General features: G+C 54.8%; 3 protein-coding genes across 7 annotated transcripts; all 3 read left to right on the forward strand.

Annotated features, from left to right (window-relative positions):
• Positions 1–302: 302 nt before the first annotated feature.
• On the forward strand, positions 303–4576 carry DNAL4 (dynein axonemal light chain 4). 5 transcript variants are annotated; one of them, XM_032689384.1, is made up of 4 exons: positions 303–410; positions 1475–1673; positions 2384–2467; positions 3394–4576. In XM_032689384.1, exons 2-4 carry the CDS (start codon positions 1602–1604, stop codon positions 3556–3558), a joined length of 321 nt encoding a protein of 106 aa, XP_032545275.1. In that variant the 5' UTR covers positions 303–410; positions 1475–1601; the 3' UTR covers positions 3559–4576. The 5 variants fall into 5 exon arrangements, with proteins under 5 accessions (XP_032545275.1, XP_032545278.1, XP_032545276.1 ...); XM_032689387.1 differs by having other exon boundaries at positions 314–410; positions 1472–1673; XM_032689385.1 differs by having other exon boundaries at positions 364–606.
• Positions 4577–9369: 4793 nt separating this feature from the next.
• LOC116787117 (extracellular serine/threonine protein kinase FAM20C-like) lies at positions 9370–14482 on the forward strand. The gene is made up of 10 exons (XM_032688432.1): positions 9370–9950; positions 11138–11313; positions 11401–11479; positions 11954–12046; positions 12224–12339; positions 12634–12814; positions 12932–13041; positions 13707–13788; positions 13895–13954; positions 14043–14482. Exons 1-10 carry the CDS (start codon positions 9472–9474, stop codon positions 14275–14277), a joined length of 1611 nt encoding a protein of 536 aa, XP_032544323.1. The 5' UTR covers positions 9370–9471; the 3' UTR covers positions 14278–14482.
• A 1928-nt stretch (positions 14483–16410) lies between these two features.
• On the forward strand, positions 16411–24985 carry SUN2 (Sad1 and UNC84 domain containing 2). Its single transcript, XM_032689020.1, has 18 exons — positions 16411–16565; positions 16924–17082; positions 17653–17825; positions 17957–18091; positions 18279–18374; positions 18567–18660; positions 18841–18911; positions 19171–19295; positions 19653–19874; positions 19957–20034; positions 20117–20160; positions 21247–21412; positions 21498–21725; positions 22762–22846; positions 22939–23054; positions 23237–23404; positions 23821–23913; positions 24029–24985. The coding sequence occupies exons 2-18, from the start codon at positions 16955–16957 to the stop codon at positions 24140–24142; spliced, it is 2136 nt and encodes a 711-aa protein (XP_032544911.1). The 5' UTR covers positions 16411–16565; positions 16924–16954; the 3' UTR covers positions 24143–24985.
• The last annotated feature ends 1914 nt before the right edge of the window (positions 24986–26899 follow it).

Below are 26899 nucleotides of genomic sequence, written 5' to 3' on the forward strand. Positions count from 1 at the left end.
TCAGAGGTCTTTTCCAACCTAATTGATTCTGTGATTCTGTGATTAAAAAAAAACAAAACAAAACCCATGAATTGCCCCAAATCGCTCCTTGTTCTTACATTTATCCTTGTTGTTTAAAAAAAAAAAAAAAAAAAGTAGAACTGGGCCCCAAAGGGGTTTTTAGGCAGAACAATACTAAGTTGCCGGATACCGGGTGCTGGGGCGGGGACTCGGCTCAGGCGCCTCGTGGCCACCCCGGAGCCGCTGCGCCCCAAGGCCCCGCGCGGCGCCCGCCAGCGCAGGCCGCCAATCAGGCGCGCCGGGCTTGCGCTCCGCCCAATGGCCGCTGAGGTGGGCGGGACTTCCCGCGCCGGTTGCCATGACAAGCGTGGCCTTTCCTTGGCAACGGTGCTGCGGCAGCGGCCGCGCAGGTGAGGCCGCGCCCGGAGCCCCCCTGTCCCTTCCCGGACTCCGCTCAGCGCCACTGGCCGAGCTCGTCCGCCGCGGAGCCTAGGGCGGCGAGTCGGCGGGGCGGGGCTGCTTCGGGTGCGAGGCCCGCTCGGACCGCGTTCCACCGCCCCGCACCTCTTGGGCTGTGGCCCTGGGCACGTCTCAGGCTGCGGATGGGTATGGAAGTGGCTCCCGGTGTCAGCCGGGCGGGGGCTCTGGTCTGCGGAGGTTGTGGTTTGGGACTACCCCGTGTGAGAGCTGGCGGTCTGCTTGACTTGGTGCTTCAGCCAGCGGCTCTAGATGCTTGGCATAAATGCTTGGTCTGTTGCCTGACGTCGTGTTTGTTTTGCTTTGCCTTTAATATGGGCTCGCCCCTGCCTCCGCTGGGTAGGAGAGGAAGATGCTTTGTTCCCGGTGAGGGAACCAGCGGGAAGACCACGGTGAAATGCTCTGGATCTGTCAGTCAGTGCTGTGCCTCTGTGTTGCCAGAGTCAGGTTGGTAATTAGGCCCAGAGGCACGGTCCAGAGTTTTCCCATATGGTCCTCCCCAGCTGACAAATGCTCAGGGATCTGAGGAGCAAGTGCGTAAACGAGACCAAGATGTTCCTGTTAAATGTTACGTACACAGATCCTGTGTCTAAAATACTCCTGCCCTTTGCTTGTCATGAGCTGTTTGAAACTGGCAGATAATAGTGCCTTGGGAAAATCATTTTGGAACTAATCAAGAGTTGTGGTGGCTGATGTACTGCTCTCCCCTCCTCTATCAAAAGCTGTAGCCTGGCTCAGCGCTTCCCTCCAGCTCCGTTGGTGCTTCTGGGAAGTGCTGTGTTCTTAAAGCCTCGCTTATGGAAAAGGATACATTTTTAAAAATTTGTTTCCATTAATGGTCTGTGAGATAACGCTCTCAGTGCGTGGGATGTGAAGGCAGTGTTGAGAAAATGGCCAGTGAGTGAGATAGCGTGATGTTCTCGTAATAGTTTTATTTGCCTCTCGCTTTAATTTAAAGCTTTCTGTCCCTTCCTTGTGTTTATTTCTGTTGAAGCAGTGTCCTCTGGGCCAAGAAGCAACTCCTCCTGCTGAAGCTGCTCGTGTTCACAGAACTGAGTTCCTCTCAGCTTTGCTGAGCTACAGGCAGCCCCTCTACCCCTTCCCGGGGTCCCTGTGGAAGGACCATGGAAGAGACCGAGGAGGAGAAAAAGGATGAGGCTGATTATAAAAGGCTTCACAGTTTTCCACTGATTAGGGTAAGAAGGGGGATGGATTGCACATTTACCAGTGTCACAGATACGAAACTCTGCCTTCATTCCTACCAGCCTTCTCCCACTGAGTAGCTGCTTTGAGAACATGGGTACTGATGGTCCTGTGGAGGGATCCTGGTTGTCACTGCTGCTTTCTCCCTATCCTTGACCTCCGTCAGAGAAATCTATTAACACCGGTGTTCCCCATGTCAGCCAGAGAAAGTCTGGAGCAAAATGATCCATCTTATAGATTGAGCACACTGCCTTTAGAGCCCTCTCCTCTGTTCTGGATGCACCTTTCTTTTTGTCCTAAGAAAGCTGGAGCAAAAGGTCTTGCTAGCCAGCCAGATAGCAGCAACAGAAGAAAAGGCTGTATAATTTAGACTTTGTTATGCTTATAGCAATAATTAAGGACTGTGGTCCAAGCAGTATTAACATGCTTTCCCTTTATCTTAGAGCAGAAAAACTGACAAATGCCCTTATCTCCTCCTTTAAGCTGTGCTTACTTAGTGCTAGTCTTCATGTAGGTAGACAAGAATTCCGTGTTGGCTGCAACAAGGAATGAATGAATCAATTCTAATCCAATAAACCATTTTCATATTTACTATGTCTAAGCCCCAACTACAGCCAGTGCAAAAGTAAGGGCTGCTTACTGTTGTCTTGTGTCCAGCTCTTGTTTTGTTGCGTAGTTCCTCTTGTTTGTTTGCCCTTTCCAGCACTCGGACATGCCGGAGGAGATGCGTGTGGAGACCATGGAGCTGTGTGTCACGGCGTGTGAGAAATTTGCCACCAACAACGAGGTACTAGCCAGATCCCAAAATGGCCAGCCTGCTGTTGATGCAGCTCAGGGGACCTGCAGGAGCAGGGCTAAGGGTGCAGGGCAGGGTGGAGTCAGGTCCTGACATCCTATTACTCTCTTTATGCACTGAGCAAGGGTAGAAGGAAGCAAAGAACTTGGCTAGATCTCAGATTCAGTTCCCTTTGTCTGCAAGATTCCATAAGAGCACTTTGCTTTCCTGCAGGAAGCAGAGATTAGTAGTGACCTTACCTCCTTCCTGATCCTACCTTCCTGTGGCATGCTTCCACTCTGTTCATAAAATGCCCTGTGTCCTGAGGGCTTGGCTCAGAACTGTGTGGAGACTCCTGTTTTGGGGATGAGTACAGGAAAGTCTGCTAAGTATTCCTTCTTGGCTTTAGGACCAAGGATAAAGGGAAAACACACCTTGCTCCATGGGCAGTGCACTGCATGCCCCTAAAAAAGATTCCTCTCTCCTTTTTTGGATCAAGCAGGGTGTGATCTGGGAAAAGCAAGCCTTTTAAAAGTCAGCCTAGTTTCAGTGTTTTGGTAATTAGCTGGAGAAAAAAAATGGACTCCTGTAAAAATAGCCACAGCTTAGTGACCTGAATCTCCTCTTGTGCTCACCGCACCCAGCATCTAACTCCAGCAGCATCTAAAGCAGAGCTCTTGCTTCAGGCTGGGTGAACGACAGAAGGGGTTGCTAGATGCAGTTCTTTAATTTCTTCTGGCTGCTGTATTGGAGGCTGCTGAGACCTGTTTTACCCTTGGGTGTACCTCTGGGCAGCTCCCCGTTCCTGCAGTGCAGCTGCTATACCTGTTGCTCATGGCTTGAGTAGTCTGTCAAGGGAGAAGACTAGGGGGATGTTTGCATAAAACCTCATTGGTTGCTTTATCTCACCCTATCCTCTCTGCCTTAATGTTCACCAGAGTGCTGCCAAGATGATCAAAGAGACGATGGACAAGAGGTTTGGGTCCTCCTGGCACGTGGTGATTGGGGAAGGTTTTGGCTTTGAGATCACTCACGAGGTGAAGAATCTGCTGTACATGTTCTTTGGTGGCAGCCTGGCCGTGTGTGTCTGGAAGTGTTCCTGACCCTTGTCTGTGTCCCAGACTTGTTGAATACAAGAGATTTGTCCTTCTCTTGACAGGTTTTCTACAATCTGGAGGTGGGGCTTTATTTTTAATAGTTAAATGTCAAGATTTCTCTTTTTCATACTGATGTAACAGTTCCGTAGGATACATATAGTTCGTGTGTGTGTGTGTGTGTGTGTGTGTGTGTGTGTAAACTGGCTAAGCTGTCCTGTCCTAGCTCGTGGGATTTTCTCATCTGTCTGTGGCTCTTTCCTTGGTGTTTGAGCCAAAGCAGAAGGGAAGTGGAGGATAGTTAATCTCATGACACAGCAGCACTAGCAAGGGTAAGCAAAAGAGAAAAGGTGCTATCTAGCCCTATGGTTTTTATAACTTTCACTTGTTCCACATTGTGTTTTTTCTCTTCTGCTTTCCCTGTTACCATGCAGTATAGTTCTGCCAAGCACCTGTCTTTCATCTCTCTGAATGCTGCTCATACATTCTTTCTCACTTCTAATATGTCGATGCAGACCTGGCAGCACCAAGGGTCTCCCTTCGGGCTGCCCGTGGAGGTGTGAGCCACAGGGAAGCAGTCCCAGCTTGCCCTTCCCTGCTGCTTTTGGGAGGGTACAACAGCTGAGCTGCCTGGGTGTAGGAGGTTGCTATGCAAACTGCCCCCTCCTTTCTCACCCACAGCACACTGAGACAGCATGAAAACACAGGCGGCTGACGATGCCTGGGGAGTGGGTGAGAGCTCTTTTTAAGTCTCAAATGCCTCCCCGTCAGTTCCTGGGGGTGTTGCAAGTGCTGTGTACTTTCAGCATCTTGTTTGGGGCTGGCAGAGGAAGGAGGCTCCATGTGAAATATAACTTGGTCATCAGAAACCTAATGTCTTTCTGGACTTGCGTTCTTTTAGCCTGTTTCATTTTTTAAAGCTGTCGGTGTTGGAGGATGGAATGAACGTAACTGTATGTTACGTCTGTGGCTTATTTATATAAATCTGGGGAACTGTGTTTTTACAATAAAAATTTAGCAAAATGTCTGCGTGTGTGTTTGTGTAGGAAAAGTAGTTCAAGAAACATGGAAATAAATACACAATGGTGTAGCACAGGCAGAGGACAGTGACAGATCTCCATCCTGCAAGTTTTCTGTGTGCCTCTCATCCTCCCTGTTCATTTCCTTTTACCAGTGCAAATCACTATGCTGAGGCAGGTTGCCAGGCCCATAGTGCTGCTGGACAAATCCCCCAGTCTACACAGCTGTCTAAGCAGTAGCAGCAAGGGAGCATACCTGTGTCTGCTGGTCAGCTGGTGCACTTTGGCTCTAATCTTCAGAGTCTCATATTTGTGGCTTCCTTATTTTCAGATTTCCTCTCAGAATGTTGCCAGCTGGCACCTCTAGTGCATAGTTCAAGATGGAAGGATCTCTTTGCCTTAGTACCTGCAGTGGATCAAGCTGGTGGAGGGTCTTTTACAATTCCTTTTGTTCCTTTTCTGAACCTCAATGTTACACTAGAGATGTCCTTCTTCCATTTCGTGTCAGGAGCTCTTCTATAAGCCATAAATTGGAGTAATATGAAAACAACTGGAAATTATTTCAAATTTGGACCGTGTGTGCTTGGCTGGGACTAATGTCCTCTCACGTAATTCCTCACTGATCAGGTGGAAGGGAGTTGTGAGGTGGGAGGGACACAAAACTACTGTTATAAGGTAGTTAGTACAGTGACACCTGGTCTGTGATGAGGATTTCTGTGCTGCGTAGAAGAGCCCAAATCCTTTGAGCTGTCTCATGATGCGGTTGCTCTGTCTCGCTCCAGCTGGCTGCCATTACATGAAGATAGTGCTATTGACTGGCGCTTTCTGCAGCTGGCAGGTGGAAAAGATTATTCTCTCTTCCACAACTTTCTATCTCCTCTAGATTCAGAGGAAAAGGTAAGGCCAGTGTCTTTGGAATGCCCAACGTTAGAGCATGATGATACCCTTAGCCATACCACAGTTGCTTTAATCATGCCTGTTTCAGACTAATGAATAATTAACTGCTGTGTGCATATGCACAGACATGCTGGTCATGGGCATCTCTGCAGGGTTGTGGTGACCTGCAGATGACCACAGGGAGCTGTTTACCTCAGTGTGCAACCTCTTGGCTGCTGCCTGTTTGTTATCTCCTTGGCCACCAGCTGACCAAAGCTAATGTCTTCATGACCCGCTTCGGCAACAAGGTAGCGGTGACTGCTCCCCAGCCTTCTCGAAGCTTGCGTGTGCAAACAGATTGAGTTGAGCAAGGTGTGAATGTGCAGCAAGGCAGCTCCCACACTGCCACTCCTCCAAGGTAAGTGCAAGGTGGCTCACAGGAGAGTGGCAGGCTATTTTTGTTTCCAAGGGTAACAGCTTTCCCACAGGAAGTTACCATGAAGAGGCCAACCCTTGTTAGCTGGTCTCCAGGCCTGTCATTGGCTCTGTACATGAAAGCACAAGCCTCAGCTTCCCAAAATTCAGCTGCGTGTGTCAGGGCCCCTGCTCTGAAGCAAGTGTTTAAGGTAATAAGATTGATTGTCCTGCCTGTTGCAAGTTGAGCCACGCTGTGCTGGTCCCCGTGTGCTAGAACAAAGACTTTTGCCCTCCTTTTGCTGTAGATGTGGCACATTCTTGGGCATACCTGTAATTTTCAGGGGAGTAAGGTTTACGGATCAGAAATGGTCCCTCGTTCTGTGTTTTCCACAAGAGACCCCTCTGTGGCTGATGGACTTGCTGGATCGGGACCAGAGGAGGCCACAAAGATGATTGGAAGGCTGAAGTACCTCTGGTATGAAGACAGGCTGAAAGGGTTGATGATGTTCAGCCTGAAGAAGAGAGGGCTCCAGAGAGACCTTATAGCATCTACCAGTACCTAAAGGGTGCCTACAGGAAAGCTGGAGAGGGACTTCTTGGCAGGGCGTGTTGTGATAAGACAAGAGGTAGAGGTTTTAAACTAAGAGATTTGTTCAAGTCTGAATATGGGGAAGAAGTCTTTTACAATGAGGGTGGTGAAACACTGGAACAAGTTGCCCAGAGCTGTGGTGTATGCTCCATCCCTGGAAACATTCAAGGTCTCAGGCTGGAGAGGGCTCTGAGCAACCCGATCTAGTTGAAGGTGTCCCTGCTCATTGCAGGGGGCTTGGACTAGATGGCCTTTAAAGGTCCCTTCCAACCCAAACTATGATTTATGGTGGAGCCTCTGGGGCCTCTGCCTTTGACTATAAAAGTGCAGTCTGTTGCTGGAGGATTTTACCTTATGAATTTTCAGCAGAAAGCTAGGAAAGTTGGCAACAGTTGGCTTGCTATTGTGTTTCCCTCTCATTTCTTGCCCCCTGCATATTGCTGCCATTACCCATCAAAGCATCAGAGTGAGTCAGATGTAGAAAATGAGATAAAAACCGCAGGGTGATGCATGGGTGCCAGCCAAATGACTCTTTCTATCTCCTTGTCCCGTAAAGCTGTGATAGCAGTTCAGGGGGCTGTGCTTCATGACTTCATCCCTCCCTGCTGAGGGGAGATGGGCAACATCATTATCAGCTGCCAGGGAGTCCTGAGTTAGAGCCTGCAGTGAAAATGTCCTCGGATGTAGGGCTCCTCCTCTGCCCAAAGGGTGACTTGAACCTGCTGGGAAGATGGAGGAAGAGCTGGAGGGGGGAGATGAGAAGAAAGAAGTGCAAACTCTACCGCTTCACTGTGATGATGTCATGGCAACAAGGTACATCGATGTGCTGTCAGGCGATTGGGGCAGGCTTTGAAGGTCTCCAGCTCTTCCCCGTTGCTGCAGGCTCATGTCTGACTCGCTGAAAAATGTCTTGGTTAATATTTTATGCCTCCATTGAAGTGCTAAGGGTGGCAAGTGCCCCACCTAAGCCCCCTGCCTCTGCTTTCCAATGGGATACTAAATCAGGGAGGGGGGTAGGATTGTAAGCTTCCGTGGGATGGGACTCACAATCAGTAGGGTGGCTTCAGCCCATAGTGCCCCTGTGCCTGTCTGACTCTAGGACATAGGAAGGAGGTTTCTATCCCCTCCAGCCCACTTTGGAGCTGGTTTGGGACACTGGAAGGAGGGGGGATCTCCCTCTGTCCTCAGTCTCCCAGGGCTGGATCTGGAATAAAGAAATCTCTGGCCCTGCTCTGGGAGCTGAGCTCAGCTCCTTTGATGCAATCAGTTAGTACATGGATTTTGGTGAGGGTTTTGTGGTTTGGGGTTTTTTTTGGGTTTGTTTTTGTTTTTGTGTTTTTTTTTTTCCCACCCTAAGCAATGACCTAATGATCCCATGTTCCAGTTACCAGCTACCACCCCTCCTAGGTGCCTTCTTTCCAAATCGTGCATCTGGACTGGATCCAGCAAACTTCCCAGAGCAAGACGCCGTGTTCCCTTCCCCAAGGAAGCCATCTGCTTCCCTCCACTCAGCTCCTTCTGTGGGGCTTTGGGCTCGCCAGCCGGGCTGGAAAGCTCTCCTCCTCCTCCCTTGCCCCGGCTCTCATCGGCCATCTTGTCAGCACAAGGCACGGGGAAGGGAACACGGGGCTGGCTGAATCTGGGGCGGCTGATGGTGTCAGCCGGAGGCGGTTTCCAGGCAACTGTCGCGCCGTGGGACACGCGAGCCAAGAACACCGGGAACACCGCGTTCTCGGCGCACCGCCTGGGAGGGGACCAAGCCTGACACGGCACAGCATGGTGTGGAGAGGGCAGCGTGAGCGAGAGGGTAGTGCAGGAATGGCAGCAGAGGAAGGGGTCTCCAGAATATCCCCCCCTGTCCACTGATCATCATACCCTCTCTGGCTTGGAGTGAGAATTTCCGAGCTGGCTCCTGGTGCAACATGCAGCAAGGAAGGATCACGTGATGTATGGGATTTCACATGCCTTCTGCATCCTTTGGGAAATCAAAGAAAGGAGAAACATAATGCCAGATTCTGTACCCAAGCCCCAGGCTTGTTGCAGGTGGTCCTGTGCTTCTCTGTCCTTTAACAAATCCAAAGTTCCCTCCCTACAAGTCATGAGCCATTTGTGTGCATGCAGCCCAGCTCTGTGTCCCTGGGTGTCACTGAGAAAGGGAATTTCTTGTAAAGTTGGGCTGCCCTTCCCTTCCACAAGCTGCCAGTGCTCCCCATGCTTAGTAGGTCCCACTGCCCCTCTGCGGTGATGTCCAAGGCAGCATCCCCACTCCTGCCTACCTGCCTGCCTCCCCCACCTGCTTTAGAGGCTCTGGGAGCATCCCTACCCATGAACCTACCCTGCTTGGTAACCCTTCCTTACACTGCCAGCCCACCATTTCCCTTCCCGGCAATGCTGATACTCACATTCCCTTTGTTTTATGCCATTTGAGTGGTTTTTGATAGGTGCATTTAGTACAACTGATTTTGAATGGATGAAGGAGGGTGATAAAATTGCTTTGGCTAAGCAGCAGGAAAAAGATTCTCCTGGATTCTGAGTGTGAGGCTATGATGCACATGAGGAATGGAGCTGCACAGTGCTTGGCAGGGTGGGTGCTGCAGAGGGGCAGAACTGCTTTAATGCTGTGTATGCCAGGAAATGTTCTGCAGCCCCATGTAGGTGACAGCACAGAGAGACAGGACAGTGAGGGGGTCAACTGCAGCCAGTGCTGCCCCTGGGCCAGCTTTGCAGCTATTGATTTGGAACTTGCCCCGTTCACGCTAACCTTGGCAATGCCAGCTTGACCCTTATCAGCACTGATAAACCCCGCCACAACCTCCTGTCCCATCCTGGTGGTGTCACTCTGTGAGTGCTGCACTGGCAGATCTGTCCTGTGACTCTGCTCTTGCACCAGTTGCTCTCTTGCTGCAATGCTCTAAATCCAGGACACCTCTCTTTTATTTTTACACAGGGGCTGTGGCCACACCAACTCTTTTAACCCTAGGTGGGTGCCTACCCCTTGCTGAGTGTTTTGGGCAAGGAAGGATGTGGCGCCGGCTGCAAACACTTTTCCAAAGGAAATTTAAAATCAGTCTTCTCTTTCTTCTGCTCTTGGCCCTCCTCGTGCACCTGGTGATGGATTTTGCTCTCCCTGCAGCCCACAAGCCCTGCAGCTGCAATACAAAAGCACCAAAAGCCACAGGTGTCCCATCAGGCAGCCCCATGCTGTCCGGCCTCAAAAAGCTGAGCTTGCGAATCCTTCAGGATTTCAGTGGCAGCAACAGCTCCTTGGACAAAACCTCCCAGCTACAGGGAGCAGGGCTGCACACAAGGACTGGAGAGCTGTGGGTCCAGCACCAGCAAGAAGAAGGCAATGTGGGACGGACCAAGGAATCAAAGCTGGCGGCACTTTTTGAGCATCCTCTTTACAACATTCCAATCCCAGAGGTGACAGAGAAAGATAAGCTGTTTGTCATCAACCCCATGGAGAAGTTCAGCCTGCGCAGCAGCGGGAGTGATGAATGGTGAGAAGCAAGCTCAACCCTAGCTTGCTTTTGGGGGATAAGTGGGTTTGAGGGGACAAGCAGTGGGTACCAAATATGTAGTTCCCCTGCGTAGAGCAGCATCCTCCCCTGGAGGGGCCCCCACTGCTGAGCACGCTCTTCTCATACCTCAAATCCTCTCTTAGCCCTGAATTTTTGGGCTGCTATTCATAAGCCTGTAGCACATGGCAAAGCCAAAGGAGATTCTTGAATTATTCATTGTATTATGTAGGGTATCTATTGGGTGGTCTCCTTCCCTTCCCCAATGCAGACTAGCCTTTGGTCCTTCTCTCTGTATATGAGGAAGTTCCCAGTCCAGATTTCTAACCAGTTTTATCCCCTCTCTCAATATGTTGAAGATGCAAAGCCTGCAATGTGGGTTATCTCTAACAGTGAGACCATTCCCATCCTGCATTTGGCAGAATATCTCCTGACCTCTTTAGGCTCGGCTGTATGCTGAGCTCACTGCTGCCGGCTGCCTATTTTTATCATTGGACTACTAACCTCTAATTAGAAGGGAAGATATTAAAAGCTTTAGCGTTGTAACAGCTTCCTTATGGAAAGCACACCTTCCAAAAGTGATGCCTGCTAAATTTGGGAGAGGAGAAAAGCTGGTTTAAGAGCTGGTTTCCACAAATGGCATTTGCCTTGTTTCTGAGGACCATCTCACCTGTGGAATAACCTTGGGTCTGGTTTGATGAAATTGAGGCACAGTCTGTTTCCTAGGGAGAGACATGGATTTGGGTTATAGATGTCCTGGGCTAACTGTCCCACTGCAGTGCCAGTGTGTGCTAGCCCAGAGGGGGGGCAGATACTCCCACGAGCTCCTTTGAATGCCAGCTAACTGCCAATTTGCAGGATGCACAGAGACAGGGATAGTGCTAACCCAAACTTATCTCCCTGGGGATACCAAGGGTGTGTGATAAACCTGTCCAAGGGGAATGGATTGTTGGGGGTGGGAGTTCAGGTCAGTGCTGGGGATGGCTGGGAAGCCTGTGCTCCGGTTTTGCCACCATGAAACCTGGAACCCACCCAGGGCTTGTGCAGGGCCTTCCCCATGGCTCACCCTCCACACACTGGCTCCTGGGAAGTGCCTGGGGACTGAGGACAGATCCCATTCCACTAAAAGCTGTTGTTGTTGTTGGGTGGTGGTGGCTGTCGGGCTGCAGGGTCAGCAGCAGTAAAGCCGAGACGCTCCTCCCGACAGGGAAGACGGCCTATGACACCTACCCCACCTGGCTCAAATTCCATGTTGGCATCAACCGCTATGAGCTGTACCCCCGCTGGGACCCCCTGTTGCCCACACTCCTCCAGGACTTGGCCACACAGAGGATCATCAGCTCAGGTACCACCTCCCTGCCCGCACCCCTGTCCACACCCCTGCCCCACTGCCTGCTGCCTGCCTCTCTCATCCCTGTGTGCCTCCTTTCAGTCCAGAAGTCTGGCGGGACCCAGCTCAAGCTCATCATGACGTTCCCAAATTATGGGCAGGCCCTCTTCAAGCCCATGAAGTGAGTAAAGCCTGGGACAACCCCTTACCCCACCCACATGGTCCCATTAGGTAGCAAGGAGTGGCCAGAGGGGACTATGGAGGGAGAAATGGACAAATGCTTTGTGCACTGCCTCGCTTCAGCACCTCCATCCCAAAACTGAGGCAAGCAGAATAGCCCCCATTCCCTTGTCTTCCCTGGCTGCTTATGACAGCCTGGATGCAGCTTGTGATGGGGTAGTGACCTCCAGTGGTGGAAAGAAGAAGGTGGTCCATGAGGACTATCCAGGAGCCTCCAGTCCATGAGGGTTCCCAGCCCTTGTGTTGGAAGCAAGGAGTATGTGGGAGCCTGGATGGGGGGTTTGGAGTGACACCACCCATCAGGAAGTGACTGGAGGAAACTGGGTCTTGCTGTGCCTCCAATGTCACCAGGGGACACAAGGTGAGGTGTGGTTTGGAACCAAGCCCACGCTCAGAGTGACCCCCACCCTCCCAGGCAAACCCGGGACCAGGAGACCCCCATTGATTTCTTTTACTTCTCGGACTTTGAGCGGCACAATGCAGAGATTGCAGCCTTCCACCTGGACAGGTGAGCATAAGCTTTACATCCAACCCTGCCTTCCCACGCTGGCAGAGCAGCAGAGAAACTGTTCCTTCATCCCATCTCTCCCTCCTTTTTGTGAGGGATACCTCCTGGTGGATTTAATAACTTGCTGTGAAAACCAGCTGGGGTAGATAAGAAATGGTTCCAAGTCCTGTATTTCAGGATCCTGGATTTCCGGCGAATCCCCCCAGTTTCTGGCCGTTTGGTGAATATAACAAAGGAGATTCGTGACATCACCACAGACAAGAAACTGGCCAAGACTTTCTTCATCTCCCCAGGTGAGCTTTCATGTTGTCCATCCTCTTCTGTGGCCACCCACATGGAGCTCAGCTGGACCTGTCTGTTCCTGCCCTGGGGCAAACTATCCCTCTGGGGACTGCTCCAGCTCCTGTGGATCCCCTGCCACAGAGCTTTGCTCCTCACAGCCTTCCTTGCCATTGCGTTACCAGTGGTGCATGGCCACAGTGCATGGAGCATCCTCCCCCGGCTGCCTGCCAGACTACCCTGCCTGGGGGTCACAGGCTTGTCGCCTTCCTGTTCTTCATCAACCTTTGCTTTGTCCCCATGGCCAGCGGGTAACATCTGCTTCTATGGGGAGTGCTCCTACTACTGCTCCACCGAGCACGCCCTCTGTGGCAAGCCGGACCGGCTGGAGGGCTCCATGGCTGCCCTGCTCCCTGACAAGACCTTGGCCAAGCGCCGCTCCTGGCGCAGCCCCTGGCGCCGCTCCTACCACAAGAGCAAGAAAGCTGAGTGAGCCAGGGCATGGGGGGCATGGGGGGCATGGAGCAGCAGAGCTATGGGATGGGAGGGGGCTGCTCCATGGCCACTCTCAGTGGCCCCCGTTCCCTCCCCGGCCTCTGCCAGCAGGTGGGAGCTGAACCCCAACTACTGCGCTCGGGTGCGAGAGACGCCGCCCTATGACAGGGGCCATCGCCTCCTTGACCTCATTGACATGACGATCCTCGATTTCCTTATGGGTGAGCCCCTCCGTTCTGGTGCTGAGGGCTGTGGAGCTCCCTTGGGACAGAGAAGCCCAAATGTCTCCATGTCCTACAGTGCTGTGCCCTGTGAGGCTTGTTGGCCAAGCTTGTTCAGGCTGCAGCTAGCTGCACTCTTACCCAAAATGAGAGGACAGGGCTGTGCCACTAGGGCAGAAGTCAAAGGACAAGAGATGCTGGGGAAATCCCAGCTGAACACCCCAGATTCAGGAAGCACCTTCCAGCATACTCCCACATGCAGCCCCTGGAGAGCCAGAGGCAGAGGTGATGCCCAGGGCTCTGGCTACCTCTCCCACCCTTGGGCTGCTTCTTCCTCCCTGCACTGTCCCCTCACCATCATCTGACTTGGAGAGTTTCCCATCTCCTCGTTCTTGGCCACCCAGCCATGCTTTTGCCATTACTTCTGCTCCATTTGCCACTGTTGTCCCTCTATGGGGCTGCTGGGATGAGAAGGGGCCTAGAGGCCGGTAGGGTCTCTGCTCAGTTCCCCTCCATGGCCGTGGCCACTAGATGGGCACCTTAGAGGTGCCTCCAGACCTTTTCCCCAGCCTTTGGGTTTCAGTCTCACACCAGGAGGGTGCTCTGTATCCCTGCTCCCATCTCCCATCCCACAAACTGATGGCAAATTTGTTGGCCCACCACAGGCAACATGGATCGGCACCACTACGAGACCTTTGAGAAATTTGGGAATGACACTTTCCTGCTCCACCTGGACAACGGCCGCGGGTAAAGCTGGGGAGGGGAGCAATCACAGCAAAGGGATGGGGGGAGACTGCCAGTCTTGCTGAAATGCCACCGTGACACCCACTGGTGGGCTTTCCTCCATTTCCAGCTTTGGCACACACTCGCGCGATGAACTGTCCATCCTGGCCCCCCTCCAGCAATGCTGCAGGTAGTAAAGGGCTCCCACTGCCTGCCCCAGATCTGCTGTCGGGGAGAGGCTCCCGCTGTTGAGACATCTCCCTCCTCATCTTTGGCAGCATCAAGAAGTCAACCTACCTGCGTCTGCAGCTGCTGGCCACCCAGCCCTACCGCCTGAGTGACCTGCTGCGGGAGGCGCTGGCCACAGATCCACTGGCCCCCGTCCTGGCTGAGCCCCACCTGCAGGCGCTGGACCGTCGCCTGGGGAAGGTGCTGGTGGAGGTGGGACACTGCCTGGCCAGGGCAGCCCACCCGGATGAGGTGCTGGTGGATGATGTGAGGTCACGGGTGTGATGGGGGGCTGGGTATCCTGCTGGGTTGGGGTGTGTTTGGGTGCTGCCAAGGATGATATGGGATCAGCATGCAGCTCTGACTTTGTGTAGTGTCGGCCTTTTGGCAGTGCCAAAGCTGGTGGTGTGATGTACCAGGAAAGCAGGTTGTAAGGATAGCTGGGTCAGGGAGGGATTTTAAATAAAAAGGTTGGCCTAGTGGAGATGACATGAGCTGAGATCTCCCGACCACAGCTACTTTCCCAGCCGTGGCCTATCCTCACATGCCTGGACATGACGCTTCATCCCTCAAAAGCCTTTTAGGAAAGGGTAGGGATTTTTCCTGCCTTTTCCAAGCAAGAGCTGCCAAACTGGAGCAGTTGGCAAGCTCCTTCTGCCCCACCCCGTCCCCAGCATGGAGATGCCCTGGTGACTCCCAAAACCAGAGCTGAGACTCCCCACTGCTGGTGTGGGGAAAATGAGGCAAGAGCTCCCAGCCACTCACTACTTATCCCTGCCCTGCTCTTCCCTCATCCGCCTGAAAACCCCCATGGCTCTGGCATCACCACTTCCTCTGCAGCACCAGGGGTGCAGCAAGGGGGACAAGCCCCACTCTCCTTGGAACACCTCAAATTCCCTGGGAACCACTGCCAACTCCCTTACTACCCAAAAAAGTGGCTCCTGAGAAGGGGACGGATTGACCCGGGGCCATGCACCCTATTTAGTGCCCGGTGGCTCAACACCCAGCTTATCCCCTGAGCCTCCTGGGGGGTTAATCCATGTGCAAGGTTACATCAGCTGGGGCAGGTGCCATCACAAGAGCCACTGTCAGTGTCCCCAGGACGGGGCACAGGCTTGGCATCGGCATGGCCAGAGATAAATGTGCTACCGAGTAGGGGAGATGTCCTCTGTCCTAGTCGGGCACCCACAAAGGGATGGGAAGCCAGAAGAAAGGGTGAAAAAGGGCGGCTGGCACAGTGAGAGATGGAGCTGCCCTGGAAAAGCCAGGCAGAGATTTAGGCTGGAACAAAAAATGGGCTCAAAAGGACGAAAAAAAAAGAAAAGAGAGACAAAGAGGATCTGTCTGTGTTACACAACGGGGCCGGGGCCACTGAATCAGGGTTTGTTGCAGTGTGCCCCCCCAGTGCTGGTGGCACGTCCTCCTGCCGCTGCTCTGGCTTGTGCCCCAAGCCCCAGCACAGGGAGGAAAAGGTTTCGGGGCTGTCTTACAACAGGTTCTTCCCCTTCTGCCAGCTTCATATTATTTAACTCTTTCTATAAATACCTTTTTGCTCCATAAGCAAAGCCGAGGGGGGGCCATTCCTGTACCATGCCCCATGGACATGGCCTAACAACAGTGTCCAGACACAGGCGGCTGGTTCCCCCCACTCACAGAGCCCTCCCCAGCAAATCTTTTTCTGAGGTACCGTGGGATTTAAAACACGGGGCGTGGGAGGGCAGCTGTTTCTTCAGCCTGGTGAGTTTGCACAAGGTCCCAGCTGTGCTGCCGAGGTTCAAGGTCCCGTGGGAGCAGCCTGGTTTGGCTCACACCCTCCTGCCAAGCCGGCCCAGCCACCCCGTGCAGGAGAGCAATGGTAGCGGGCTGTCTGAGGCCACGGGTCTGGGGAACAGCAGAACATGTCTGCCCGGTTGAGGCAGTGGGGCACATGGGCGTTGAGCAGGGCTGCCCACGCCGCAGGGATAGGTTTGGCTGTGTCCTCGTGCCAGGTGGTGTAAGGGGTGTGGGTATTTCCCACCCCACCGAGACTGGCAACCCAGCCACCCTAGCAAAACCCAAACGGGGCTGGAGTGCAGCCCTAGATCTGGGAGCTCCCATTTTGGGCTGGCATCACCTACACCCTTGTCTGGCAGTGTGGGCTCACTACTGCCTATGGTGGACTTGGCGAGGGGGAACCCAAGGGCTGAGGTGCTTGGTGACAAGGTCCTGGTGAACACCAGGGGGTGGGGATGGGCCCTCGCCATCGGCTCCCCAAAACGGTTAAAATAAAATAAAAATAATATGCCAACAGCGATAATAATAATAAATAATAACGATGATGACAAAGAAGGGGACATCGAAGCGCTCCCCAGAGGCCGGAGTGGCCGGTGGCTGCCCCCCCCCTCCGCGGCGGCGGGCGGGGCGGGGCGGCGGCGGCGGGGGGGGCCCGGGAGGAGGGCGGGGAGGCGGGTGCCGCCTGCCCCCGCAAAACAAAAGGGAGCGGCAGCCGCGGCGGCGGCGAGAGCGGCTGGGATCAGCTAGGATCAGCCAGGAGGGACGGCGGGGGCTTCTTCCCCGCTGCGCCTGACTCGCTGGTGGGTTTGCGTGGAGCGGGGCCGGGGGGAGCGGGGGGAGGTTGCGGGAGGGCCGGCTCGGCCCGGGGCTCGGCCCGGGGTGGGGGGGAAGGTGATGAGTCGGGCCGGGAGTGTTCGGAGGGACCGGCGGGGCAGCGGCTCCACGCGCGGGTGGGACCTCGCGTGAGTGGGAGGGGAGAGGAAGAGAGAGAGGAAGAGTTTTATCGCCCTATAAGGGGAGCTGGCTCCATCCCGGGGCACCAGCTCGGGAGGGGGTTCGGTGTGAGCGGGACCCGCTGTCACAGGGGTGGGGTCCCCGCCGGTGGGTCCCTCCTACTGATAATTCCCTCTCTTTTCCGACATCCCCGCCCGCCCCCAGGTGAGCCGTGCCCTCCCCCCGTGCAGGCGCCATGTCCCGCCGCAGTCAGCGCCTTGTCACCACCCGCTATTACCCCGGGGACGACGATGCCACGACCAGCAGCAGCGGCACCTCTCTGCTGGGTGGGACACAGCTCCCCTTCAAGGAGACCGCCGGCAGGTTAGTGGGGTGCGGGAGGGCGCCCCCTCCCAAACCTGGCTGGGGCTGGGCACTCCATCCCAGGGACACCAGGGACCGGGTATCCTCCCGGGTGGGGTGTCGGGATGGCTCGCAGGAGGGAGCGTGACGGGGAGCCCGGCACATTCCGGCATGGCCGCCGGCCGCCTTGGCACTGGCTGTGCCCCTGCTCCAGCGAAAGCCCCGTTCTCCCTGTCTGGGCACCTTTGCCCTGACACGGGAGCTGCCGTGGGTGGCTGGGTGCCTCCTCCCAGCTGCAGCTGCCTCCGACTGGATGGCGGGAGGCAGAGAGAGGGAGAGAGGGAGGGAGGTGCGCTGTTAGTGCCGGCCGGAAAACCGCAGCGGTGCGAGCGGAAGCGATGCCCGTGGACGGGCGGGAACCTTTTGCAAAGCAGAGGTTGCACCCTCCGAGAGCTGCTGCCGTGTGGTGCAGAGGGGAAGTGATGCCGGTCGAGGGATTGGGGTGAATTCCCCATTTCTCCCCGTGGGTGCACTGCGATCCCCCACGCAGTAACCACACATGTCTGATGAGCCTGTTCTCGCCTCTGGCAGGACGATCAGGAGGAAATCGAGCAGCACAAAGCGCCTCTCTCCCGCCCCCAGCACCCAGACCTCCTACTACAGCGAGTCCATGATGAGCGAGTCCTACCTGGGGGGCAGTCGGGGCCTTGCTGCCCTGGGCAGCTCCATGCTGGATGATGACCTGGACAGTGGCACGTACTGGGGTGAGCCCTCCTACCCTCCTACAGCACGTGGGGGAGGTGTTGGGGCAGCCCCCCAGGGTGGCTGACTGGGTTGCCCCCTGTGGAAGTGGTGGTGGGTGGTTTCTCAGTGGGACTCTGTGTTTTGGGAGCAGGTGGGGAGCTCTCTACCAGGCGGAGAAGAGGCACAGGGGACACAGAGTCCAGTAAGATCAACGGGCTGCTGGAGAGCAAGACGTACGATACCTATGCCTCTTCATCTGGGTACTCCTCAGAAGATGACTATGCTGGTAGGCATCGCCAGCCTCTTTGTAGTGGCAGGGATGCAGGGAGACATTCCTGGGGGACTGGCCCAGGGCCTGGCCATACCCAGGGTGCCGCCAATCCCCCCTGCATGCCACCTCCAGTACAAAGCCTTTGCCCTGGGCAGTGCCCTGGGATGCTGGCTCCACTGGTGACTTGCTTCTTCCTTTCCAGGTCACTTTTACTCAGGCCAAAGTAGCTCTGGGTCAGGTCTGAGGACTGCAGCCTCCCGGGTGGGCTCCTTCCTCTGGCAGGTGTTCACCTCCCCAGGTGAGTGGAGGGCTGGCAGGGGCGTTTCCAGCAGCAGCATTCTTGTCTGTCAGTGTCTCTACTCCCTAAGTGCTGTGTGTGCTGTTCCCTGATCAGGTGAAGGGGTTTTTTCCCCTTCTAGGATCATCCCTGGGGGATGGAGGGGACATCTCTACCAGGAGTGCTCCTGAGGCTTGTTTTTCCTCCTGGCAGTTCGGTTCATGACATGGCTGTTCTCAGGGCTGGTAGGTGCCTGGCGCCGCCTCGCTGGCACAGCCCCCCGCCTGGACAGCGTCCCTTTCTCCAGGTGAGTGTGGTGGTGGGACACCAGGAGGGGAGAGGTGTGTTGAAAACCTGCAGGACCCTGGAGCAGGGGCATGTCTGATGTCAAAGCCCATCTGGACTTTGCTTTCCCTTGGCCCCCATCCAGAGGTGGTGGAAAGGTGGCTGTAGTCCTACAGGTGCCTATTCCTTTTCTATGCTCCAGGCGCTACCCACGTGTGAAGAAGTCCCTGCTTCTGCTGCTGCTCCTCCTGCTCCTCGCTGCTGCTGCCTACGGTAAGCCAGCCTGACTCCACGTGTTGCCCTGAGGTCTGGGGCAGTGCAGAGCATGCCACTGCCATACCTGGGGGATGGGATGGCTCCCAGCTCAGTGCTCATGGCTCCTGGTAAGATGGTCCATCTGCTCCTCTGTGCTGGGACCTCCTGGTAATCCCAGGGGATGCTGATGGCTGAGTCTCTGCATGTCCACCCTATCCCTGGCTGTGGCCCATTAGCAGCCTGTGGCTTTAACCATCTTATCCCTCTGCATGTCCAGGAGCTTGGTACTTCTACCCATATGGGCTGTCAACACTCAGCCTGCCTGCCTTCCCGTGGTGGGGAGCTGGGAAGTTTTCCTCCTCTGATGTGCCTGGAGCAGGGGACCTGACCATGCTGGACCAGGTAAGCTTCAGCAAAGACATGGTGGTGGCCCAGGTGGGATGAGTGCCTTGCAGGGAGAGCTAGAATGATGTGGTCCATGGCTGAAGGATTGCTTCTAGGGGATGGAGAATGGTGGAGAATGGGGCAGATGTGGAAATTGCCCAGATTGTGACAGATTGTGGTAGAAATGGCTTCACCAGCTTGTGGCCATGTCACTTTTGGGCTGCCCCAGGGATGGAGAAGGAGCAAGTTCTGCCGTCTCCTGGAAAGCAGCAGATGAATAAGATGTTAACTGACTCTGGGGAATGGGGGGTATGGACCTCTTCCACAGGGGTGCTCCTGGGGGGGCTGCATCTCACCGTGTTTTGGTTGCTGCAGGGAGGACACCGGCTCCTGGCTCGCTTCCAGTCCCTGGAGAAGCGCTTCGAGGCGCTGGAGGCTGAGCTGTCACGGTGGCAGCTGCGTCGAGGGGCGGCAGCTGTGACTGCAGGAGAAGAGCCACCCCCAGGGGACATCCTGGTGCTGCTGGAGGGGCTGGTGAACCGCCGGGATGCAGGGCTGAAGGAGCATCTCCGCACCGACATGACCAGCCACCTCCAGGTGAGGGGTGCAGGCGGCACGTGGGGAGATGGGGGTGTGCAGGGCCAGGCTCTGATATTCCACCCTGTTCCTCATCCTGCAGGGTGAGCTGGATGCCTTCCGAGCCCAGGTGCAGAGGGATTTAGACGGGCGCCTGGGGAAGATGGCACAAGCCTCTCAGGTAAGGGAATGAGCATGTGGTGGTAATTGGGCAGGACCACCACCAGCGTCACATGTCTCACCCCTTCCCCTTTCCCTGGCAGGAGATGGAGGCGCGCTTGCTGGAGCTGAACTCGGAGTGGCAGAGGTAACGCTGGCTGTTGGGCAGAGCCACTGCTTGGTTAGGGGCAGGCAGGAAGCAGAGTGAATTCCCCACAGCGAGGCTTAGGAGGGGCTTCTAGATCTGGTTGCTTGGGACAAAAGGAGAGATTTAGAGGTGTTGTCTTGGGGGGAAGGAAGGGATGGATATGTGGGTATGTTGGTATGAGCCAGCAGGGGCCCTTGTGGCCAAGAAGGCCAGTGGTATCCTAGGGTGCATTAGTAAGAGCATTGCCAGAAGGTCAAGAGAGGTGATCCTACCCCTCTATTCAGCCCCAGTGGGGCCACATCTAGAGTGCCATGTCCAGTTCTGGGCTCCTCAGTACAAGTGGCATGGAGCTCCTAGAGTGGGTCCAGCAGAGAGCAACAAAGATAAATAAGGGACTGGAGCTTGTTTTTTGTAAGGAAGGGCTGAGGGAACGGGGCCTGTTCAGCTTTGAGAAGAGACAACTGAGAGGGGACCTCATCAATGCCCATCAGTATCTGAAGGGAGGGTGCCAGGAGGATGAAGCCAGGCTCTTCTCAGTGGTATCAAGCAATAGGACAAGAGGTGACAGGCAGAAACTGGTGCACAGGAAGTTCCACCTGAATATGAGGAAGAACTTCTTTACTGTGCAAGTGACCATGCACTGGAACAGATTGCATCCAGTAAGGGAAACTCCACAACCTCTCTGGGCATTCAAGGACTGTTTGGACACAATCTGTGCAATGTGCTCTAGGATGGCCCTGCTCAAGCAGGGAGGTTGGTCCAGGTGACCCTCTATGGTCCCTTCCAACCTGACCCATTCTGTGATTCTGTGGCTAGCACCAGGGCTACAAGGGTGATTGCAGCAAATGGCCTGTGTTGCTGTCATTTTGCATCCCTGTGAGGAATGTGGCCCTTCAGCCAAGGGGTGAGCTGTGTATGCTTTCCCACAGGATGGAGTAGAAGATGTCACTGCCACAGGAATTTACAATGGTTTGGGTCTGGAGATGGGGTTGAGCATAGGCAGTGTGGGATGAACCTCTTCCCTCAGTGTGCAGAGGGGAGCTGGGGCTATTGTCACGAGGTGTTGTTGCATTTCTCTCCACAAAGCTCAGCACAGGAGAGCCTACGAGGGACCTTCCAGCAGGAGGTGGGCAAGCTGGAGCAGGAGGTGGCAGCGCTGAGGAGGGAGCTAGTGGGCCTGAAATCAGACCAGGAGGTGATGGGGAAGCATGTGGAGGGGATGCTGGAGCAGCTGAAGACAGTGCGGGCTGATGTGAGTCCCCAGTCCCCACCCTGCTTGGCAGAGAGAAGAGCGAGGGTTCCTGCTCCCGGACTAAGCTCTGTCCCCACCGTTTCAGGTGGAAACACAATTCCCAGTGTGGATCAGTCAGTTCCTGTCACAATCCCGGCAGGATGGTGCCGCTGGCCTCATCCTCCAGCGGGAAGACTTGCAAACGGAGCTCCAGGCTCTGGAGCGCAAGATCCTTGCCAAAGTCTTGGAGGACCGGAGACTCTCGGCCCAGGATGCTCAGACTGGTAGTGGAGTGGCCCTGCAGCACGGGGGGACTGCAGGGGTGACAGAGGAGGTGAGTGCTGGCCTGAGCCCCAGGGACGTGATGGTGACCTCAGGTGTGAGGCTGGGGACTGTGCCTCATTGTGTGTGTGCAGAGGGGCTTGCACGTGTGCCTGGCAGATGGCAGAGCCATTGGAACAGCCCCTACAGTTGGGATATTGATCCCAACCCACCGGGCAAGAGCATCCCTGAAGCTCCTTCTTGGTCTGTACCTGCACTCTGCCCTGGAAGGGGTCACAGGTGGTGATACTTGCACACCTGTGAGGTTCTTGCTGTCTTAAAATCCAAGCTTCTGCTCGTGCATCCTTGACCCAGAAGGTAGGGCGGGTGCCAGCAAGGATTCCATGGGTGGAGCATCTTGCTTATCCTCATTCTTAACAGCACTGCTGAGTTGTTTGGTGCAAAGCATTTCAGCAGAATGACACCAAGGGGAAAAAATGAGTCTGCTTGCTTTGGAAAGAGTTGTTGGCAATTCCCTGTGGAGGTAGTGGAGGGAGGGATCAAGCTGGGATTAGCAATCCCTGCAGTCTGTACAAGCTTTGTGCACTCTTTAAAGTTTAGACCTGCAGTGGTACTGCAGTGTCCCAGCTCCTTTGGCTGGGTTTGGCTCCAGAAGGATTCTCCAGCCAGCTCCCCCTTTCCTGGATGGGGAAAGCTCCCATCAGTCTTGCAGGAAAGGGCAGGAAGGACCAGCACATGATGCTGAGAAGGACTGGGTGGTGTGTCAAGTTGTATCTGGTACCCACTCCTTTCCCCTGGGCACAGCCTCTCTTTTGGGGATGGGCAAGCCCAGCATGCCTGGGTGCTGCCCCTTCATTTCAGAGCTCGTCTCCTCTGGGGTATTTTTAGCAACCTCTAGCAAGGCTTCCCAGCCAAATACGTGTCCTCTCATTTTTGCCGTGGTGATTCATCCCCCGGCTGTTCTGTCCCCTAGCTGTTGTGTGGGAAGGTCTTTGTGCCCTCTCTGCCTCTGCAGGGTGGAGGTGGATAGGGGGCAGGATGCCTGTCCTGGCCCTTCACCCCTCTTGTGCCCTCTGCTCCTGCTGCAGCAAGTGCATCTCATCGTGGGCCAGGCCCTGAAGCGCTACAGCGAGGACCGTGTGGGGATGGTTGACTACGCCCTCGAGTCGGCAGGTGGGTGGTGGGGGATGAGCCAGCTGTCCTGGGGAGAGGACCACAGGGTGCTGGCATGCAGCTTACCTGCTGCCATCCCTTCTCTGTGCCAGGGGCCAGCGTCATCAACACCCGCTGCTCGGAGACCTACGAGACACGGACAGCACTGCTGAGCTTGTTCGGCATCCCCCTGTGGTACCACTCACAGTCCCCCCGTGTCATCCTGCAGGTGGGCACCCTCGGGGTGAGACCCCACTGAAGGGGAGGACTGGCTGGGTTTTATTGGGCTCTTGCTCATGTGGGTTTTATTGGGCTCTTGCTGTTGCTCCAAGCCAGCAGCTGGGCTGATGTCGGGTGGAGAAAAAAGGCGATGGTGATAATATTGCTGGTGTCTCACTTCCATGCTCATAGCCAGACGTCAACCCTGGGAACTGCTGGGCATTTCGTGGCTCCCAGGGCTTTGCTGTCATCCGCCTCTCCAGCATCATCCGCCCCACAGCTGTGACGCTGGAGCACATCCCAAAAGCCCTGTCACCCCAGGGGACCATCCCCAGTGCCCCCAAGGACTTCACTGTCTATGTGAGTATCCTTGCCCTTACCTGAGGGATGAGTGGGGGGACATGGTGGGAGGGCGCAGGAAGGGAGGGCTGACAAAGCCCGTGCCTGGCTGTGGGGTGCTCTGAAGGGGGTTCATCTTACCCTGAAGAAGAGGAAGAAGCAGTACTGGTGGGGAGAGGGGCAGCATGGGCTTCAGAAAGAGTTTGGAGGGACACAAGGGGAGAGGGGATTGAGTAGGTGTAACTTCTGGTCTTCCTCCCCCATCCCTCCCCGCTGATCCCTGTCCCCATTTGTCTGTTCTGGCCTGGAAGAGCAGGAGCGGAGGCCAAGCACACTTGAGTCTCCCTCTCTCTTCTGCCCTGGGTGTGCTCATCACCTCTGGTCTCCCTCTCTGATTACCCCTGATTCTCCCTTTCTGCCTCCCTGCCCCTCCATAGGGCTTAAAGGAAGAAGGAGAGGAGGAGGGCCTTCTCCTTGGACAGTTCACCTACAACCACGATGGCGACCCCATCCAAACATTTTACTTGGAGGTAAGCAAAACGGCCCTTGGAGCACCTGACCCCAAGAAGAAAATGGGGTCTCTGGGGTCTCTGAGCCTTAGAGAGCTCACAAGGGCTCACGTTTTTCTTTTCCCTTCTCGCTAAGGGTGACTCTGTAGGCACGTACCAGCTGGTGGAGCTGCGGGTGCTGAGCAATTGGGGCCACCCCGAATACACCTGCATCTACCGCTTCCGCGTGCACGGGGAGCCGGCGCACTGACCCCCGGCTCCCGAGCAGGATGAGGATGCTGCCAGGCTGACAGCAGGAGCGGATTTGTCTGGTTCACCGCTTCGCACGTAGAAATCCCGGGATGCACCACTAGCTGCCCCAGGAAGCTGCTCCCCTGCGGGGAGGAGAAGAGCTGGTGTTTAAGGGGTGAGGCTTTCACTCTTCCAAGGACTGAGGTGGTGAGACAAGAGCATCCCATACGGGTCCTAGCGCAGCCTGGCTTGTTTTCTGTGCATATCGGACTTTTTAACTTTTTGAGCTAACTTTTTATCGGGTCTGCGCTGCCCCTTGTCCCTGTTGCCCCACTCCTTTCTGATGGTGTGTCTAGCATTGCCAGGACTTGGGAAAGGGGTGTGTAATTTTGCGATGTGCTTCATGCGGGCTTGGGTGCGATATGGTTTATGGGACCGTGGTGCCTGGCCCGGTTCTGCCGGTGTAGGTGAGAGCCACTGGTCCACGCAGTGGAGTCCCCTCCACACAGGGTCACTTCTCTTGCCTTGGCGTTGGGTTGGCTAAAGATCTCCAGCCCTCTGATGCTGGGCTGGCAGAGAGGAAATGAGACAGTATTAATGAAGTATTAACATAGAGCTAACGGTTTGGGGCGGCAGGAGGAGAGAAATGTGGCACATGTTGGTGGCAGAGCCCGCCCTGGTGCTGCCATCCGTCTGCTCAAGCCCTCATGCTGCCACTGGCTGTGCTGGGTCTTGGTGATGCTATTGGCCTCCCAGGCTGGCTGCCTCCCCAGTGTTAAGCTTGATGATTCTATTGAAAATTCCTGTTGCCTGCTTCTCCTTCGGGTTTGTTCTGGGTGGTTTTTTTGGTTGTTTTTTTTTTTTTGAGGGGTGGGGAGGGGCATTATTTTACAGTTGGGGTGTTGGGATTGTTTTTTTTCTTTTTTTGTAGTAACAAAGGGAAAAAAGACTTTTTCCTTGCAATTTGTACTTAACCGGAGAATGTTACATGGTGCCGCTTGGGCAAGTGGCTTAGGTGTGGAGAGGGCTAGAGCTTCGTTTAGTAGCAGAATAGCACACGTAGTAGGATAAGCTAGAACAAGAGCAGCAGAGCTGTTTGAAATATGGGCCTCGTTGTTGGGGGCTTGGTAGCTGGACCTGGGAGATGGGGTCCTCTGTAGACTGCTGCTGATGGGGTGCTGGAGGCATTCCTGCCCTCCTTGCTCTGAATGTTCTCTGAGACTGCAATGGCTGGCTGTGGCCTTTTGCCCATGGCTGCATCTGTGTATACGTGACTGTTAGCAGCAAGCAGGAACTGCTGCTTCAGTGCTCTGCAGGTCTCTTGGGTGGGAGATGGGGCAGTCTCCAGGGCTTGCAGGTGCCAACATGCTTCTGCTCATTGGGGAGCAGCAGAGTCACCCCCACCTGCAGTGCTCTGAGCTGCCTCCATCAGCTCCCAGTCCCTGATGGCAGATGGCTGGTGCAGCCTGACCTCCTTTCTCTTGGAAGGGCTGCCTTTCCCTCCTACCTCTCCTCACAGGCGTTGCTCTGTTCTCTGAGCCCTGGCTGTGGAGGACAGTGCTGGAGCAGGATGGGGAGTTCTGACTGCAGTGGGCATGTAAATCCTGCCTGTGCTCATGTTGTAGATGGGGGGAGCCACAGCAGGGGTTGGCAGGAAGGATGCACAGAGAGCTTCCCTGGGCTGAGGAGTGCCAGAGCCATCTGGCCCCTCCACCTCCTGGTTCCCTGCATCACATGTATTTTGGATTATGTTCTTTTAGCATATACAGCCTCCACCTTTGTCTTGTGTTTTGTTGAAAAAAAAGCTAAAGGGCTCACATTTAGCGCTTCATCCCTGTCTGATGCTGGTATCATCCTTCCCCTGGCACCATGAGAGCACCGTGTATTGATTCCCACTCTGGTGGTCTCTGCTTGAAGCACTGTAGGCATAGAGGAGGAGGGAAAGGGACTGAGGAAGTGTCTCCCTTCATAATGCCCTAATGTGTTGATCAACAGGCAGAGATGCTGAGCCCTGCCCCCCTCCATGCCACCCTGAGAGGATGAGGATGGTGGCAGCACATCCCTTCTGGAGGGGTCCACTTGCTCCAAGCAAGGGAAGTGAGCCCAGAGGCCACAGCCCCATCTCCAACAGGTTAAAATTACCCTGTGGAGCCTCCTGCAGAGCTGGGAGGCCCTGCTGCAGGGAGAAAGCTGACCTGTAGCCAGATCCAGTGACTATAAATTCTCTCCTATATTGAGCATAGTCTTAATTCTTGGCATCCACAGGCAAAGTTATTTTAAACTCATCTACAGCTGCCTGCTTGCCTTGGAGTCATGTCCGTGAGTGCCCTGCACACATGGAGCTGTGCTTTTATCAATGCCTAGACCTGTTCTGGGCTCAGCAAAGCAGCTCCTGTATTTATTTGAATGATAAAGAGAGCAGAGATGAAGCTCTCCCTTTTCCCCACCTCTCTTTGGCTTCTGGAGCAAATACCATAACCATGAGACTGGGAAAACCCCTTCTTTAATGTTTCTTCTGGCTCCCTGGTCTCTGGTTCGGACTATCAGGGCAGACAGGGTCTTTGCCCAAGAAAAAATTATTTTGTGGTAAATCACACATGCTGGTAAGACATGGGAAAAGGGACCTCTTTCTCTCAGAATAGAATAGTAGCACAGTTTCTGCACCTTCCACGGGGGTGTTAACTGGTGGCTCTGGGTTAGGGAGCATTTGGCTTTACAGGGCAAGCTTGCCCTGTCCTTTGGAGATGAAAGTCTCTGCTGTTCTGAGGTAAAATCC

This window comes from Chiroxiphia lanceolata, chromosome 5, assembly GCF_009829145.1.
Source record: "Chiroxiphia lanceolata isolate bChiLan1 chromosome 5, bChiLan1.pri, whole genome shotgun sequence".
In the NCBI taxonomy this organism is placed as follows: Eukaryota; Metazoa; Chordata; class Aves; order Passeriformes; family Pipridae; genus Chiroxiphia; species Chiroxiphia lanceolata.

Excerpts from the sequence above, each read along its gene's own strand:
- LOC116787117 (XM_032688432.1), top strand. The coding sequence starts at position 9,472 with ATGTGGCGCCGGCTGCAAACACTTTTCCAAAGGAAATTTAAAATCAGT. Across the intron at positions 12,815-12,931 it reads CACAAGAGCAAGAAAGCTGA|GTGGGAGCTGAACCCCAACT; the intron begins GTGAGCCAGGGC and ends CTCTGCCAGCAG. Across the intron at positions 13,042-13,706 it reads GATCCTCGATTTCCTTATGG|GCAACATGGATCGGCACCAC; the intron begins GTGAGCCCCTCC and ends GGCCCACCACAG.
- SUN2 (XM_032689020.1), top strand. The coding sequence starts at position 16,955 with ATGTCCCGCCGCAGTCAGCGCCTTGTCACCACCCGCTATTACCCCGGG. Across the intron at positions 18,912-19,170 it reads CCTCGCTGCTGCTGCCTACG|GAGCTTGGTACTTCTACCCA; the intron begins GTAAGCCAGCCT and ends CTGCATGTCCAG. Across the intron at positions 23,914-24,028 it reads TCCAAACATTTTACTTGGAG|GGTGACTCTGTAGGCACGTA; the intron begins GTAAGCAAAACG and ends CTTCTCGCTAAG.
- DNAL4 (XM_032689384.1), top strand. The coding sequence starts at position 1,602 with ATGGAAGAGACCGAGGAGGAGAAAAAGGATGAGGCTGATTATAAAAGG. Across the intron at positions 1,674-2,383 it reads ACAGTTTTCCACTGATTAGG|CACTCGGACATGCCGGAGGA; the intron begins GTAAGAAGGGGG and ends TGCCCTTTCCAG. Across the intron at positions 2,468-3,393 it reads AATTTGCCACCAACAACGAG|AGTGCTGCCAAGATGATCAA; the intron begins GTACTAGCCAGA and ends AATGTTCACCAG.